Genomic DNA, 16,969 nt, shown 5'->3' with positions numbered 1-16,969 from the left:
TATCAGGATAACTTAGTGTGGATATCTTCCAACAAAAAAATCATTTTCGAAATTTTCATCAATTTTGATTTTGCATTGGGAACATCTTATGTGAATAAATATTTTCGCTAAAAAATCTATATTTCAAAATTTATGTAAAAAATCTTAAAGTGCCAGTAGCGCGATAAAAAAATAATAAGTGTCCTCTCAATCTCCAACAGTTTACAAAACAGCATGAAGGTATTAAAATAGGCTTATATGATCTAATGGGATTTCATTGACAAAATTTAAATGATAAAGGCATTTTTCACAGGAACATTGGTTGTACAGGATGGTAATAAATTTTGACCTCCTATTTTCCTGTTTGCATTTTGTACATCATAGAAAGCAAATTTAAATTGAATCAAGTGTGCTTACATGGGTTTTAATTATTCTTCCTTGCCTTTGTACATAAAAACAAAAACAAATGAGTATTTGTTTCATTTCTTTCTTTCACTGCTTAACAACGATGAATACAGTAGACTAACATAAACCATAATGATTACTTGAATAGAATGTCTATTGGACATTCTCATGTTTTATGGGGCCAGATTTTTTATCATTAAAAATGATGTGTTAAAACAATAATACAGTACCCAAGTAATACATACAAATTCAAACTCTGTTTTAAGGCACAAAGTAAGGGCACAAAGTAAGGGCCCAAATCACGTCAAACAGACCACATACGCGTTAAAATAGCTTTATTGATAAATGATGGGAATACTGCATTACAACGATCAGCGCAAAAAAGAGTTCACCGGAAATAAGTAATGAACGTATACTAATAAACCCCCGGTCATTTAGTTCCTATTGTAGAATACAACAACTAACACCGTTCAAATGATACCAACACTAGGCATTAAAATTTAACACCATGGTTAATGGACTTAAATGAAATTGTCAGCACAATAGCTTGTTTGTAGGTCGAATACGTTATGTTTTATGTCGATATCATTGTACCTGTATGTGCACAACCCTATTCTGAACAGAGCACAGATATAAATGCTGTTCATATTTTACAACTACCTGGTTGACACAGATGCAATACGCTATTTCGCAAACTTTCTGTTTACTTTCTGTCTGTTGACAAATCATCAAGGAACTTAATCTTAACCTGTAGGTTTGACTTCGCAGATATAACATTTTTATCACTGTTAAAGAATAGGTGTCATTTTACCGCTTCTTATATTTTGCAAATGAAAATCTTCAAACGGTTTTGATTATACAGAACAATAAGAATATATAATTATCAGCTAGCTGGCATAACAAATAACCAACGGTAAATGAATATCCGCATGAAAATATTACAATTGTTTACCATAACACACCAACAAATAAGGAAGGTTCATTTTGTGTATTTTTGTACAGCATTAAGTTTAAGAGATCTTGTTCACTAGCGCCGTTTTTCGATTTACAATGTTCGACGCAAAACCACAACCTGAGAGAAGTTTCAAGCAACATGTATTGACTTGTTCATGGGCGAAAGATAACGTCAGCGATTACAATCATGAGATGTTCGTTGCATGCCCGCCGTTTACAACTAATTTAAATGACATCTACTATCTCGAGCACTCTTCAAATATCCTTAAAAGGTTTGCTTATCTGCCTTCAAAATTGTACGACAAAATACAATCCATGCAAACAATTGGTCGGCAATAAAACGTAAAAGGAAGTAATTTTAGAAACCGGTGTTCGATTTGGAAATATTTCAAGTGGTTATTTAAAAAAAACAACATTATGATCGTTAAAAGGAATGGGTTGGATTTTCCTACATTGCAATGCTGCAAACTTTGGAAAGAATATTACCAGAAACCATTAGTCTTATTTTGTAGCAGTTTTAGAGAAATTTCTCAAGGTTGCAAGTAAAAATGAAATACAAAGTATTCTAAGAAAAGTTTATTTTCATTTTTTGAATGCGGCACGTTAGCTGATTGTGTTCATATCATGTTCGATAAAGAGTACACAGATTTTGCAAGCGTTGTAAGTTGGAAGCTTATTTTGGAATGATCTCGACACAAGCAGATTCAGGGGTTCATACCCCCCCCCCACACACACACTAAAAGAGTCCATTTGTGACCGCCATTGCTTTTAGCTTCTGGATTCAGATATTAACATCAATGTAAAAACTCAGTTCAATGATTGCTACAAATTATGATAAATTCCTGTTCGTGAAGGTATAGCCAAACTGAACTCTGGCTTAAGTACGTGCAGCATTGGCCACTACAAGTTTTCCCAATTTATCAACACCTTGTCCAGTTATGACCATTCATGGAACTTTGTTGCAATCGGACCGACCATTGAATTGACATTCTTTAAATGGTTTCTATTCATGGTTTAACCCCAGTTGAATCTGCTGATATACTTTGTAGTTTTATTATAGAATCATCTTCTTAGCATGATTCTAACTACTGTTTTTACCAAAAAAAAGTGCGTTGTTATATGGTTTGCTATAAGCCGACCCCGTTGAATGTGCTTGTAAGGTATGTGAAAATGACCTCAGGAGACCATCTACTCGTATTGTTTTTATTGTATTCCTGTATTATGTTGTTGAATTTTGTCCAATACTGCTGTTTTATCATAACAGGATAACAGCATGACCATCGGCCAAACTAGTAATAACTAAGTTTAGCTTGACACGACGGTATTATTTTCTATTTATTATAGTATAAAATAAAATGGATATAAACGTTGGTCTCTTGTTATTGCTGTTGTTTACACCATTCGTTTCGATGAGTAAGTATTCAAAGATACGCATAAAATATCTATGTATATGCTCATATTAATTATGCCCCTCTTCGAAGAAGAGGGGTATATTGCTTTGCACAAGTCAGTCGGTCGGTCGGTAGGTCGGTCGGTCGGTCCGTCGATAGACCAAGGCTTGTCCGAGTGATAACTCATCAATGCCTAGACCTATTGTTATTAACCTTGAATTGAAGGCTGGGCCTGACCAGTTGTTGACCCCTTTCATTTTAGGGGTCATCGAGTCAAGATCAAGATCACAGTGACCTTGAATGGTAAAAGGATGTCCCAGTGATTTGTCGACAATGCCTGCACCCATGGCCTTCAAACTTGAATTGGAGGTTCGGCCTGACCAGTTGATGACCACTTTTGACTTTGGGGTCATTGGGCAAAATGTCAAGGTCACAGTGACATTGAATAAAAAAGGTTGTCCGAGTGATAATGCCTGCGCCCATGACCCTTAACTTTTACTTGTATGTTGGGCCTGACTAGTAGATGACCCCTGTTAATTCTAGGGGTCATCGGGTCAAAGGTCAAGGTCACAGTGAACTTGAAGGTTATTCTACAATTCAAACTTGACTTGAAGATAGGGCCTGACCAGAAGATGGCCCCGATTGATTTTGGGGGTCATCGGGCCAAAGGTCAAAGTCACAGAGACCTTTAATGCCAAAAAATAACAAAACCTTTCTCACTGATATCTCAACAATGCCTGGACCTATGATCATCATATTTTACATGAAGGCTGGGCCTGACCAGTAGATGACCCCTATGGATTTTAGGTCATCCGGTCAAATGTCAAGGCCAATGTGAAAATGTTGTCTCGATAATGCCTGCACCCATGGCGCTCAAACTGCGTTAAAGGTCAATGTCACATCGACCTTGAGCACAAAACGCTTGACTTAGCATTTAGGTTTTAGGTGATCAGTTGATGACCCCTATGGATTTTTACGTCAACGGTCATGGTCATATGTCGTATTCATCATTTACATTTTATCATATTGGGGATCATCGGGTCAAAGGTCAATGTCACAGTGATCTTGAGTGCAAAAAGCGTGACTGTGTGATAACTTGACAATGCCTGCAGCCATGGCCCTCAAACTTAACATTTAGGTTTTAGCTGACCAGTTGATGACTCCTATGGATGTTTAGGTCAACAGTCATGGTCGTAACTCATATTTATTTTTAAACTTTTGTCATATTTTCTTATTCCCTGCTATTCAGAGGATACATTTTTATCGGCAAATATCAGTCATTATCTGAAAATGATTAAAATCTGTACATACTATTTCCACAATTTAAATGTTCATAATCTTTAAACTGTTTCAAAGGCATTCAATGTCAATGACAAATCAGCTGTCATTTCGGTCCATGCAAATTTCATTCAGTTGTCCAAATAATCATGACAACGTGGCACTCAGGGTGGGGGGGTGTATAATGACAAACCTCTCTTGTTTGATATTGATATTTAGTTTTTAGGCTCTTGCTTGCGCAAACGGAACCACCGATTGATTCACGTTTAATGATTAGAAGAGCGCGTACGTTTAAAGTTCAAGGTAATAGATTATAAAACCGCAAAATTTCCATAATGTCACGAGTAATTTAGAAACTAACAAATGCTTATTGGCTACTATAAAGGCATTTACGATGCATTTTGCACACAACAGTGAGAACGTTTCAATTCAATTACTATGTTAGAAGACCAAAAATAAACTTTAAAAAAAACATTTACAGAGAGGATGATTGTTTGTTTCAGTTTTATCTGCAGTTCATTTCGTTCAGTGTGATGATGATGATGATGATGATGATGATGATGATGATGATGATGATGATGATGATGATGATGATGATGATGATGATGATGTGTAATCTTTTGGAAATGTGTACTTTGTTAAGTTAGGTAGCGAAAACACATTTACATCTGATCAGTTTATTGGACAATGAAAAAAACAGAGGCAGTTTTGTTGAAATTTTAAACTTCACTTACGTATTATGAACTCTCCGGACCTTTGCATGTTTTTGACTAAGTATAAATGAATAAAAGTTGTACAAATAAGCTTGCAATATCATTTAGCCGTTAATAATGCTAAACGTAAACAAAAGCTCTGTTCCGGCCGAACGCTGTCGGTGGATGAATATATATATTTGACAATATCAATCCCTCCGTCTTTTTGTGCGTCCGTTCGTATGTATTTCCGCGCACACAAATGGGTATATATTTGGTATGAATTCTATCAGTACGTATAGGACATACACTTGTTGGTAAGGGTTAGTTTGGGTAAGTAGGGACTAAGTTAGTATATGTTTTATAAAGCGAGTAATTGGAAAATACCTAACAAAGGCTGATATGTGAGAACGTTGTCCACCCGTACACCCGTCCTCAGCCATAAATATGTAACTACGTAACAGAAATTAATCAAATTGATGTTAAGTATGTTTCACCATCGTGCAATGGTGCATGGACGATTCACTTAGATCGAGTAAATAACTCAATAGTGATGGCCCTTTGACTAATGAAAAGGTCTTACATTTGTCCGTCCGAAACCGTTTCTATGTAGCTAGTTGACAGAAAGTAGTGGGGCTTATATGAAGTATGTATAACCGTAGTGCGGTGGTATACGCGCAAGAATCGTCTAGATCGAGTAAGTGCACTTATTTCTTTACCCTAAAGCTGTGTAATGTGACTGACGAAAATGCAAGATGACTGCATATATGCTAGGAGTATATAGATATATCCTTTCTTAAGCTTTATCCAGTATATAAAGCTTGACTGTTCGACAAATTTGTTACCTTTTGCCTGTCCCTCTTTCTCGCTTGAGTCATCAAAGTTTTTTTAATGGTTTTATTTCAAACACAGTATCATTCCTTAATCGTATACGGTGATCCTTCGCTAAGTGATGTAGCATTGATCATGTTTGGGAAAAGATGATAAATAAAAAAACTCAAGTACTCAGCTACTCGATATACTTACATCACAGTCTCAGATGACGATGCAGTAGGGAAAAAAGAAGGTATGTTACCTTCTACTTGTAAAAACGTTAGTTATACTAAACAAAATGTTTATTGATTTCCATGTGTTTCCCAGTACAACTTTTGTACAATAATGGTGCTTCATGTATTGAACACATGAACGGTATCAAGAAAAATACATTAAACGCAACAAACACAACTCTAATTCAAGTTTAGATTGTCGGAAACAACTTTAAACAATAACCTTTAACGATGAATTTGACATGTTGAACAGCCTGGGAGATTTTGTCAAGTGTCCTTTTTGTAACAAATTTCTGGTGTAATAAAAAGCATGAATATTCATTTTCCTATAACAAATTCTCCATTTTATCAACATTTTAAAAAAAAAATAATCGGCCTATATTCTGACACAGCATCGTCCTTTACTTTATTATCATTGTTTTGGCCATAACTAAAATATCGTTCTACTAGTAGATATTTACGTGAAATTTAATATAAGGTTCACATGTGTGTTAGCAATATTATAAGTTACGAGGTTAGTAGGTGGCCCGATATGGGATATACGGACCAAAGGAAACCATATCGGGTGAGAGCGAAGCTCGTACACGAATATGGTTTCCTGCGCCCCGTATATCCCATACCGGGTCACCTACTAACCCTTTAACGTATATATCACGTCGACAACCTGTTTTCATGTTTAAATGTTTCATTTATTAATCGGAATCAGAAAATTGACGCCATTTTGGCACGATAAAATTTGGTGACCCAATATGGAAAAATATGGGGCCACCGCGTGACCAGTCCTGGACCAATGGCGTTGCGTCTTTTATTTTGGAGGCGTTATATACGCACTTGCGTAGCAAGGACCATGACTGTGCCTAAATACTTTTATTGGAATTTCTCTATCTGCTTGCCGTGCCGTGCTTTTGGGAGTTTTTACCTTTATTTCTTTATTACTTGTTTTACAATCCCGAGTTATTGTCTGTTACGAAAGTTTATCGGCGATACAACCAACCATTGGATTTGAGTGTTTACACATCATGTGTCATTTTTATATATTCTGAATGCCTTAAATAATCAGAAACCTAATCAACCTTATGCATGTCATTAAATTGCCCATTCATATACATTTGTTTTGTATTTTACTGTGTTTTATTTTTTATTTTTCATTAAATAAAACTCGTTGTCACACTTTTTTCAAAGATGTTTATGTTTTCTATTTTATTAAAGTTAATTTTAAGAGCACCCGTTCGGGTAACAATTCGTTAAGCAATAGTTGGTATATGAAATGTAAAATCTTCATTATTCAATAGTGGATCGAGAGAAGCGAACGTGTATGACGTCAATTTTATTAACAAACTCCAATTCATAACGATTCAGCTTATTAAAGGTCGATATACTTTTTTCAATGTGTAGAAATGCAGGTAATACTCTAGTAGTTATTACCCAAAGAAAACACAAAATGTATGTCACATTTTCCTAAGGGACACTTATAATTTTAATCGAAAGAACACGATTGTACTGAGTCAGTATTCAATATTGTTATTATCCTTAGATATGCCTTAGTAGTTCCTTTCACTCTATTGGCCAGTTATGTTTACAGTCCAATCAAAACACTCAGATTCTACTATTAAAGTAAATCGATATCTTAGCTGGTTATTCGGCCCGCGCTAAAAAGCTGAATAGCCTCAAAGCAATTATTATCTTGATCAATGGCTACGAGGGAGGGTATTTAATATAAATCTTATCAATGTCCTTAGACACGCATAAGTGTTCATGAATTGAAGACACAAACAATACCTAAAAAGCGGACTGATTGTTAAATTCAATTACAATTGACGTTAATTCATGTATAGGAAATGAAAACAACGAACTTTACACCTGGGCGCGGTGAAATAACTTTTGTCTAAAATGTTTCTAGGAGCGTTCAGTCTTTAAACTTAGATTAATGGTACTGAATCATTAGTTTTGGTACAGATAAAGTTGAACTAAAAGGATCCGAATAAGGAATAAATGTTTAAACATCCAGGATAAAAGGACGTTACCACCAAGTGTTTGGTGTTTATAGAAACTATTATATATCCCTACAATAAGAACACCTGGAAACACAGTAGAAGTTATTGTTGATAAAAGCACAGTAGAAGTTATTGTTGATATTAAAAAGTACTCGTTCAAAGATTTAATGTTGGTAACGTGATTTTATTTTCAAAATTTGTTCAAAGTGATAACTTTATTTAATCAACACACAAACACATTATTGTTGATATTAATTTGAACAGAATTTTGTAATTTCAAAGCTGATGTCCGTCAATAAGTTTTCTATAGCGTTACTAATGACTTTCGGCAACATTTCGGCATTTTCTGTAATATTTTTCAATGAATGGGGGATACTTGATTGTTGAAGTGCAAGATCTAATAATAGCATCTATATATATATATATATATATATATATATATATATATATATATATATATATATATATATATATATATATATATATATATATATATATATAATCTATATAAAGTAATGTTTAAAATAACTGCATATATGTATATATATAATTATATATATATATATATATATATATATATATATATATATATATATATATATATATATATATATATATATATATATATATATATACATATATGCAGTTATTTTAAACAACAGGTAGTTTGTAAGTGAGCAGTTTAGAATAAGCGTGATCATATCTTGCTTGTCAAAATGAACAGGGTCAAATGCTTTCTTAAAATCACAAAGAAACACCTATTAAAATTACATTTCTCCCAATCTCTCAATACATCATAAATAAAGGCGATAGAGCAGCAAATTGCAATGCTTTTTAAACTCAACATAATTTAAGGGGTAAACTGATTAACTTGTTTTGGTATAACTATTGTGTTTACGTTGTGTTTTACATGGTCAACAATCACGTTTGCGTTGGTTTGGTTGCTGGACAAATTCTATGGATCCAAAACAATTTCTTTTAAGATAGCAATTGGATAAAGGCTATAAGTTAACTTTTATCCGAAAAAAAATAGAATAAGAGAGTCACAGATGCTGATGTTGCCATTGCCAACTTTGGAGAAATCCGCTGAAGCGAAAGTGCCTATAGAGTTATATAGGGAAAATATGGTTAAATATTTCTCACGACTTAGTCTTTCAACAGATCAGCTTACTTCCTACGTATATGTTAGGATAATTCTTGCCCTTGAAGATGATGGTTTTGTATTAATTGTATGATCTTTACATTTTGGTCCTTTTATAGGGTTTTGTTGGTCATTAAAAGTTACATTGAAATAAGAAGGAGCTAAAACTTGTTTTGCTATTTTAAGTTATTATAGACATCCGATCGCTTAGTTTCCAACGGATTACGATGCAGAATTTCTTTCTCTTTCAAATGCACTTTTCGAAATGAATATTTTTTTAAATATCTTTTGGTCCTTTTTGAACATGTAAATTTGTAGGAAATCGATTCCCAGAAATTGTGTATTCAACTGTACGATAATGGTTTTATGGCCCATCCCGCGGCTTATTCACAGCAGGATAGAAATTATCAATCGGCAAAATTATGACACTGGGTATGACATGTGCAACGAAGTTCGTCATATATAACAATAAAATTATTCCATGACTATTTCGATTTTTTTCCCATTTATCATTATTATATAATGAAATTATATATGATACTCGATTATTCATTTACATTAGTAGTTAAGAAATGTCATATATTGTGTTTGTGTACAAAAACTTGAGAAAGTAATATATTTGGCAAATATTATTCCCATTTTTAATCGCAATCACTATTACAGAAAGTTAAAACGTTACTCGTCTTATAAAATATTAATGTTTCAAGTTTCAATAGCAGTTTTGGAAATACATATGGGTTAAATTAAATTCTGTATTTCTTATCTGCCTAAATCTTACACTACGTCCAGTAGATAAATAATTGCTAAACTAGCGTATCTTAACGCTACTATTGCACTGAGAGGATAAATCGACAGAGACCGTCGTTACCCTGATAAGCTCTAAAGTTGGCAATGTGTTGATTTACTTAAATAGATGAACGAACATTTTGGAATTTCATTCAATAAAGTGTAATGGCAACTAATAAAGTGTATTGCGACATAGAATTTCAAGCATACATGTATTTATATATATTAGAGTCTTGATCTTAAATCCATTAAAAACACTACATTGCACTTCCTTTGCTTTAGATTATAAAACACTATGCTCATCAAGGGAGATCACTACGTTGGGGTTAAATTGATTCAATACCAGTTACACAGCCATCTTCTATTTGGTCAAAATGCTTGTTCCCAAAATGGTCATAAATTGTTCCTAGTAATTTATTTATACTGATTGGTGATTCTGTAATTGGTCCCCTTTAAAGACTCTTTCAAACATTGTGGCTGCAGTAGCTCTGGATAAGTTTTTGATTATTCTTCTTTTAATGAAAAATAATTCGTTTTGTTTCAAATGAAAAGGGGGTTGTATAAATCACTCAACATTTTCCATATATAACAAATATCTTTGATTATTATTTACGGGGTCAGTTTGCTTATGCAGTTACATCAGTTAAGGGTGCAAGACTCAGACAATCATATTCTAGGCAATGTCGAAAATGGGAATAAACCGTTTTAAATAAAAAAAGGCAAGCTGCAACAACTAACAAAATGCCGATGGCTAAGTTCTGGAATAAGTACTTATTTGTTCCTAAATTCATATTTTATTCGATACGCCAGGTGACCGTAGAGGCAATTGTTTAGTTGAGTTGGTATTTAAGCACAATGTCTGTATGAAAAACTACAGAAACAAGCACAGTAGTCGAAAGTTTAAATATAAACCCCGTTTTATGGCCAAGGGTCAACGCCAAAGACATAAAACACAAAACAAACAATCACCAATCATAAACATGAAACAACCGCACACAACTCCACAAAACTGACTGTTATTCAGTAAAGACGGAAACTAAGTAATTTACCCAAATTTTTCCTTGTTTGTAACAAGACCCCGCGCCGACAAAGAATGATGCTCAGCCTAGCGCATCTCTATCTAGAAAGAACATCGCAGCAAATGTTATAGTTTAGTAAATGTATTGTTATAAGCCAGTTGAAAAAAAAACGGAATAAAATCTTGGCTTTGCAATTAAGCATATTTTCGAAATGGACACAAGGATTTGTTTGCTGTTTTTGTTCACGATTTCACCATGCATCGCTTTAGGTATGTATAATTAGTATTAAACATTTTTAATCCTTTTAATCATGTTATCTCAGTTTAGAAAAGTTGAGCAATCGGCCAGGAATGTATGATTTCCAATACGAGCGATTGTAATTAACATTTGTCGAGATACTAAGAGTATTCCAAAAACGATTAAAAAGTTTATAGGTACATAACAGGGGGAGAAGATCTGATATTCACACTCGTATTTCATAGATATGTCAACGAGGTGTGTATTCGACTAAGACAACTTGAACCAAAGCGAGGAAGTTTTTTATATTGTTTTTTGATACAGATTTCACATATTTTAATATAACGCATACAAAGCGATGTTTTTGTTTGGCTTACGCACGAGTTTACCAAGCTGCCTATCGCTCGGTTTATAAATTAAGGTAAACCATATCATTAAACAATTCATGGTTTTCTTCATATTCAAAATAATGAGTCAATGTTAAGATTGTGACATGCTCAGGTAGGGATAAATATCATTGATATTTGTTGGAATTATATTGAGCATTTGTATAATTGTAACTAGTGGAAAACCTTTAAATTGAATGCAAAGCAAAATATGGTAGTAATTATAAATTGTTTATTTCGGGTTTTTTTTTTACCCACATATATCTGTTGTTGCTCAAAAAAGTAGTCTAGTCAGCACAAACGGAAATATTTGCTTATGCTAGAGACGTAATGAGTCTATAAACTATAAATCCGCCGCTATTTCATTTCTTTTAGCTCGATGATTGGGAAATTTTCTTTGTTTAATCATTATTTCAAATACAGAAATAATGTGGGGGGGGGGAGGGGTTCCCGCATGATTCAAAAAGACAAATAATATCATATTCAAAATAATCTGGATTAATTCTAGATCAAACAATTAAAATCTAACTAAACCATTGATTGTATATGATAATATTGTTTGTTCAGCCTCGGAGCATCGCTAGTTGATGTGGGATATCCACTTTAAATAAAGAATAGTTATAAATTAACAAGCCAATCCAAAATGTTGAACAATCAAAGAAAGAAAAAGACTTCAATGTGCGTCGACCGGGCGACGTTCCTGACAGGGATTAGGAAGATGTAGCAATGGTTCAAGAAAGAAATCCAATATTGTTAAAACTGTTAACTACACCCGGTTGCATAACATTAATGGTCAACTATTTCACGGCGAAGGAATTAACTGTTTCCAAAGGTTTCCAATAAACATTGGTCTAGGTATGAAAACTGGTCTTATGTTATAACTATGTGAAGGACAAAAATGTTGTTTAAAGTTAGTTTGATCTATTCAATATTGTTAAAATGTGCCAGGTAAAGAATAAATCACTTGTTGAATACAAACAATCGAAAACATCATAAAACACTAATCTTTATAAAGTAAAGAAACATATTGTCTAGACAACAACATCGATCGGCATACATGGTACACATACCGTTAAACCATACACGAGTGTAGTCTTGTAACCTAAGGGTATTCAATGTAAATTTATGTGAACGTTTGATGTCTGGTAGCCATATAAATATTGGAGTATCTTTAATAGGGGTTTAATGTGAAGACGAAGAATATGCAAATATAAATTATACCGATACCATATTGCAAATCTGCTGTTTTGACTTGTTTGAACACATCAGTAATTTCACTTCCCGTTTCAGATGAAATAAAGAACAAAACTATCAACTGTCATAACTCTTTTTGCATTAATTTAATTCATTATTTATCTAAGTAACATGGGGTTACCAGTAACCATCGGCTTAATGTAATGAAACGTTTAGCTGTAAAACGGATACCTTAGTTACATCATTTAGTATGACGTCACGACCGAAAATATGAATCGACTCAGGAAAGTAGGCTAATAACAGGAATAGAGTGCTCGGAATATTGGGCTCTGATGGACTTGAATCGATGACCTTTCAATTGCATTAAAATTGTACTATAAATAGTTAACATATTAATGCGCATTTCTTTATATTAAAAGTCAAATAGTCTATACATTTTTTATTAAAATGTTGAAAGACTACGCTTATTGTTGGATAGGAAACTGTTAACCTATTTTGTTCAAAACACACTCGTATGTACCTTTATGTCACATATAAAAGAACATCAAAGTGTGACATTATGCTTCTTTTTTGGCTAAGATCATTTACATTTAGGGTGTTTTAACAAATGTCATTTCAAATTATGAATGAAATGAATATGCTTAACATTGTGATCTTTAAGTTGTTCACATGGTTGAAGCTATTAAAACAGTATTACAAATAAATATATTCCGCTAATTTGTATAGAGAGAAATATATATAAGAGGCGAGCAATCGATTAAAAGCTTTTACTTTATGGACAATTTTCATGAATTTTGGGGATATCTCTTCCATTTCAAGCTGGAATATTTGAAAACAGTGAGTGCTGTTCTACTCACCCTGGCATCGGCTCGGGTGACAAACCTTTGTTAAGGTTTTGCATGTAAGTCACTATCTCAGCAAATACCCCATATATCGTGTTTGACACGAGTTTCCATCCATCCAACTTGATCAAGTTATTAATAAATAACTCTTTCTTGTATACACTACTCATTATAGCCTTTCATTATTCGACGTTCTGGTAAAGGCTTAGCACATTTAGTCAATATCTTTGTGAATATTTCATGTATCGCATCGAAGCTTAAGACAGGTGTACCCAAGCATTCATGGATGAATTGTTGCGTGGATGGGATTTTGGATTGATTGGATTAGTGGATGGGAGTGTGTTTTGATTAGATGGATAGCTGGATCAAATGGGATGGGATTGAATTGAATTGAATTGATAAATGGATCTAGATTACACGGAATGGATGGACGGATGGATTAAAGGATAGATTGTTGTGTTGATATGTATAACAAACTCAACACATGTTAAAACGTTTTGTCGATTAAAATTATATCACGAATGAAACTGGAAATAATTCTGACCACACATTGAATATTATTTAATGATGAATTCTTACTGTACTATTTCAGAATGCTCTACCTGTATGCACGTTACCTTTAAATACTTCAACATGCCGGCCCAAACCGAAAGCATAGTTAATGGAATGCTGTCGTCCCTGACTTATTTACGGGACGAGTCATGTGCTAGCAACACAGCCCCGACGAAAGCTTGCGCAGTTGCTGTTCGAGGTCTTATTGACACGTGCAGTAGCTCCACATTCACCATGACGTGTATGGGTTACTTTCTGCTGCCAGGTATATTGTTAATGCAAGCACTATTCAATTCCTGAGCAAATGAGTTTCATCTTGGGTCCAATTGATGGAAGGATCATAGTCGTAACAACCAACATAAAATCTGTAGAAACTTCCTAAAGAGAGCACGCACATTTCTTTCATTTCATTTTCTTAACTTTGTATTAACCTATAATACTGGCTTTCATTGAATTCATGCAAATATATAATACAATCATCAACAAGGCCAGTAGATGTATAATTCAACTGCAATTAAGATTAACTGATGTATTGTTAAAGCAGGCCCTGACTCCCTTAAGCAACTTTGTCGCATAAAAAGAGATTAAAAGAGCACGTTTTTCAGTAGGCAGGTAGTGGTAATAATTTTTGCTTTGATCTATCTCCTGAATCCCTAAAAAACGTCTATGATACATGTCTAGCTCAATGTAATAAATAAATATTGCATACTCTTACATAAAATATTTTAACCCCATATTAAATCAGTACATGCATATTATTGCACTGATAGTCAATTACCAAAAAATTCGGAAGTACACAGGCCAAACAGTCATATATATTCCAGATGTCGGTCTGAATATAACGGTAGTGACGCGTCGGTGCATCGCATTGCCAGAAGGCACCGAAGACTCTTGCCGCACGATTGATACACTTGTAGACGCCAAGGGTCTAGGCTATATTATGAATGTACTCGAGGCAATGAGAAACACGTTTGTTTCCATCAAATTTAATGGCAACTACTGCACCAGATCTGACACGATACCTGCGAAACAAAAAAGTGCCTCATCAACGATACCCCTCATGCCATCAGTTGCGGTTTTGATATTTGTTTTGTATCTTGTATAAAATCATAATTGAAAATCATTCCTGTAAGGGGGATTTCGAAGAGTTTGCAAGCAAAATGTTGCATCTATATCTTATTTATGAAAGTCTTATCCACATACATTCATTTAAACCAAGTCCACATTGTACAATATAATAATATGCATGTGGCCATTCTTTTATAGAATAACAAGGGACTATCAGCACATATATTCATATATACATATCCTAACACTGTCATTTTACAATAATGTAACAATATAATCTAGCATGGTAAAATTATGTTTGGTCTTAAAAATGATATTATGTATCATGTTTGCGTATGCATAGACGTTTTAAAACGAGCATTACACGTCTTTGTATAATTTGGACAATACTCTTTCTGAAACTATAGAACACAAAGACCTTATATGATTTATATTATTTAAAGAACGTGTTTAGAGATTTTTATGAGGTTTTGATTAAAGAGATTCTTGTTTAACATGAAGAAGATCCCATCGATTTACTCCAAAGGAATCATACATAATACATCGTTGAATGTAAATCAAGATGATAAAAACACGAAAAAAAAAAATCATTAAAATGGACGAATCTAATGTCTTGCATTATTCAGGATATCTGAGTTAGAATATTAAACATCAGTTATTGCATATTTATTTAATATTGTTTTTTTTTCTTATATTTCCCAATAAGTGTTTTGCTTAAATATCTATGATTCCATTTTTTTCAGTAGCGCAAACAATATATGCTTACTCAAGATTTCATTGTCTATTATTTAAAGAATAACATTGGTTGTGCAGTTTATAAATATAATTGCCTTTTCCCATAAAGTGTTTGCTTTATTTACATATTAGATTGCAACTGTTAACTGGATCAAATTTGCTCTCGTTTAGATTCATGTCTATAACTGTTAATTCACATTAGCCTTGTATACCGGCAAAACAAAAATAAAGTTTACTATAATATTGTATAAGAAATTCGTTTTTGTTTATTTCACTGTTTTGCAACGACGGCAATTTAAATTGGACACGGAAAATAATAATTCAACGAATGGAAACTAAAAGGAACTTCCTCAGTTTCATTTGGAAATCCTCGGCCATTTTATCGAAAACAACCTCGGATGTATGCCGGTGCATTAGTTGAAGTAGTTCGTAAATTTTTGAATAATATTATTAATTAAATGGTGTGTTTAAGAGTTGTATTTATTGATCTTGGTTTAAATTGATTGCCAGTGAAGTGTTTTATTGCAAACATTATTAAGATTCCCAAGAGTTAAGTCACAAAGTTCAACTGCCGAAGAAGATTACTACGCGATCTATTTACAGCGGACTTAAACGTACCACTTTTTTAGTATGTAAACCGTCCAAATACATCCGAGGTTGTTTTTGAAAAAAATGGCCGAGGAGCTCCGAATGCCTCAGTTTGTATCAGTTCAGAAATTGACAATGGCGTGTTACCCCCCCCCCCCCCCCCCTAAAAATGTATAAATAATACAAAATGAAAACTACAGGGGCGAACAGTAGCTAAACATAAAATATAAACCCTGTTTAGAGGCTGAGTTATTAACAAAACGACATTTAGAGAGACACACAAAACACATTAACATCGCAAGCAGACAATAGCTGTATCAGTAAGTGACGGCATTAAAGCCTTAACACGTTCATGACGCTTGAGGTAACTCGAACACGGGTTTACTTTTGGTTAAGGGACTAGACACCAGATGGTACAATTGCAAGAGAAAAAGAGAGAAAATTGTCAAAAGCTTACATAAAATCGTCATCGTTGTGTACAACGCATTGAATCTTCATTAATGACGTATCACATCGCTTACGTCGCATGCATCTTTCGCAGTTTTCGCGCAATTTACCAATTTGAATTTTGCTAGAGTTACCAAGTAAATCCCAGTCAGTTTAAAAATAGCATCGGTTTATTTATCTGAACTCATAGATATATACGATTTAAACTGGGAAACTATAATGCGCTAATTTAAAC

At 33.7% G+C, this 16,969-nt stretch overlaps 1 protein-coding gene across 1 annotated transcript; it reads left to right on the top strand.

Moving 5' to 3' along the window:
- Positions 1-10,777: 10,777 nt before the first annotated feature.
- Positions 10,778-15,929, top strand: LOC128245072 (uncharacterized). Its single transcript, XM_052963274.1, has 3 exons — positions 10,778-10,954; positions 13,937-14,161; positions 14,721-15,929. The coding sequence occupies exons 1-3, from the start codon at positions 10,897-10,899 to the stop codon at positions 14,999-15,001; spliced, it is 564 nt and encodes a 187-aa protein (XP_052819234.1). The 5' UTR covers positions 10,778-10,896; the 3' UTR covers positions 15,002-15,929.
- Positions 15,930-16,969: the final 1,040 nt, after the last annotated feature.

Source organism: Mya arenaria, chromosome 8 (assembly GCF_026914265.1).
Source record: "Mya arenaria isolate MELC-2E11 chromosome 8, ASM2691426v1".
NCBI classification, from domain to species: Eukaryota; Metazoa; Mollusca; class Bivalvia; order Myida; family Myidae; genus Mya; species Mya arenaria.
This window is presented reverse-complemented; position numbering and strand designations above follow the sequence as displayed.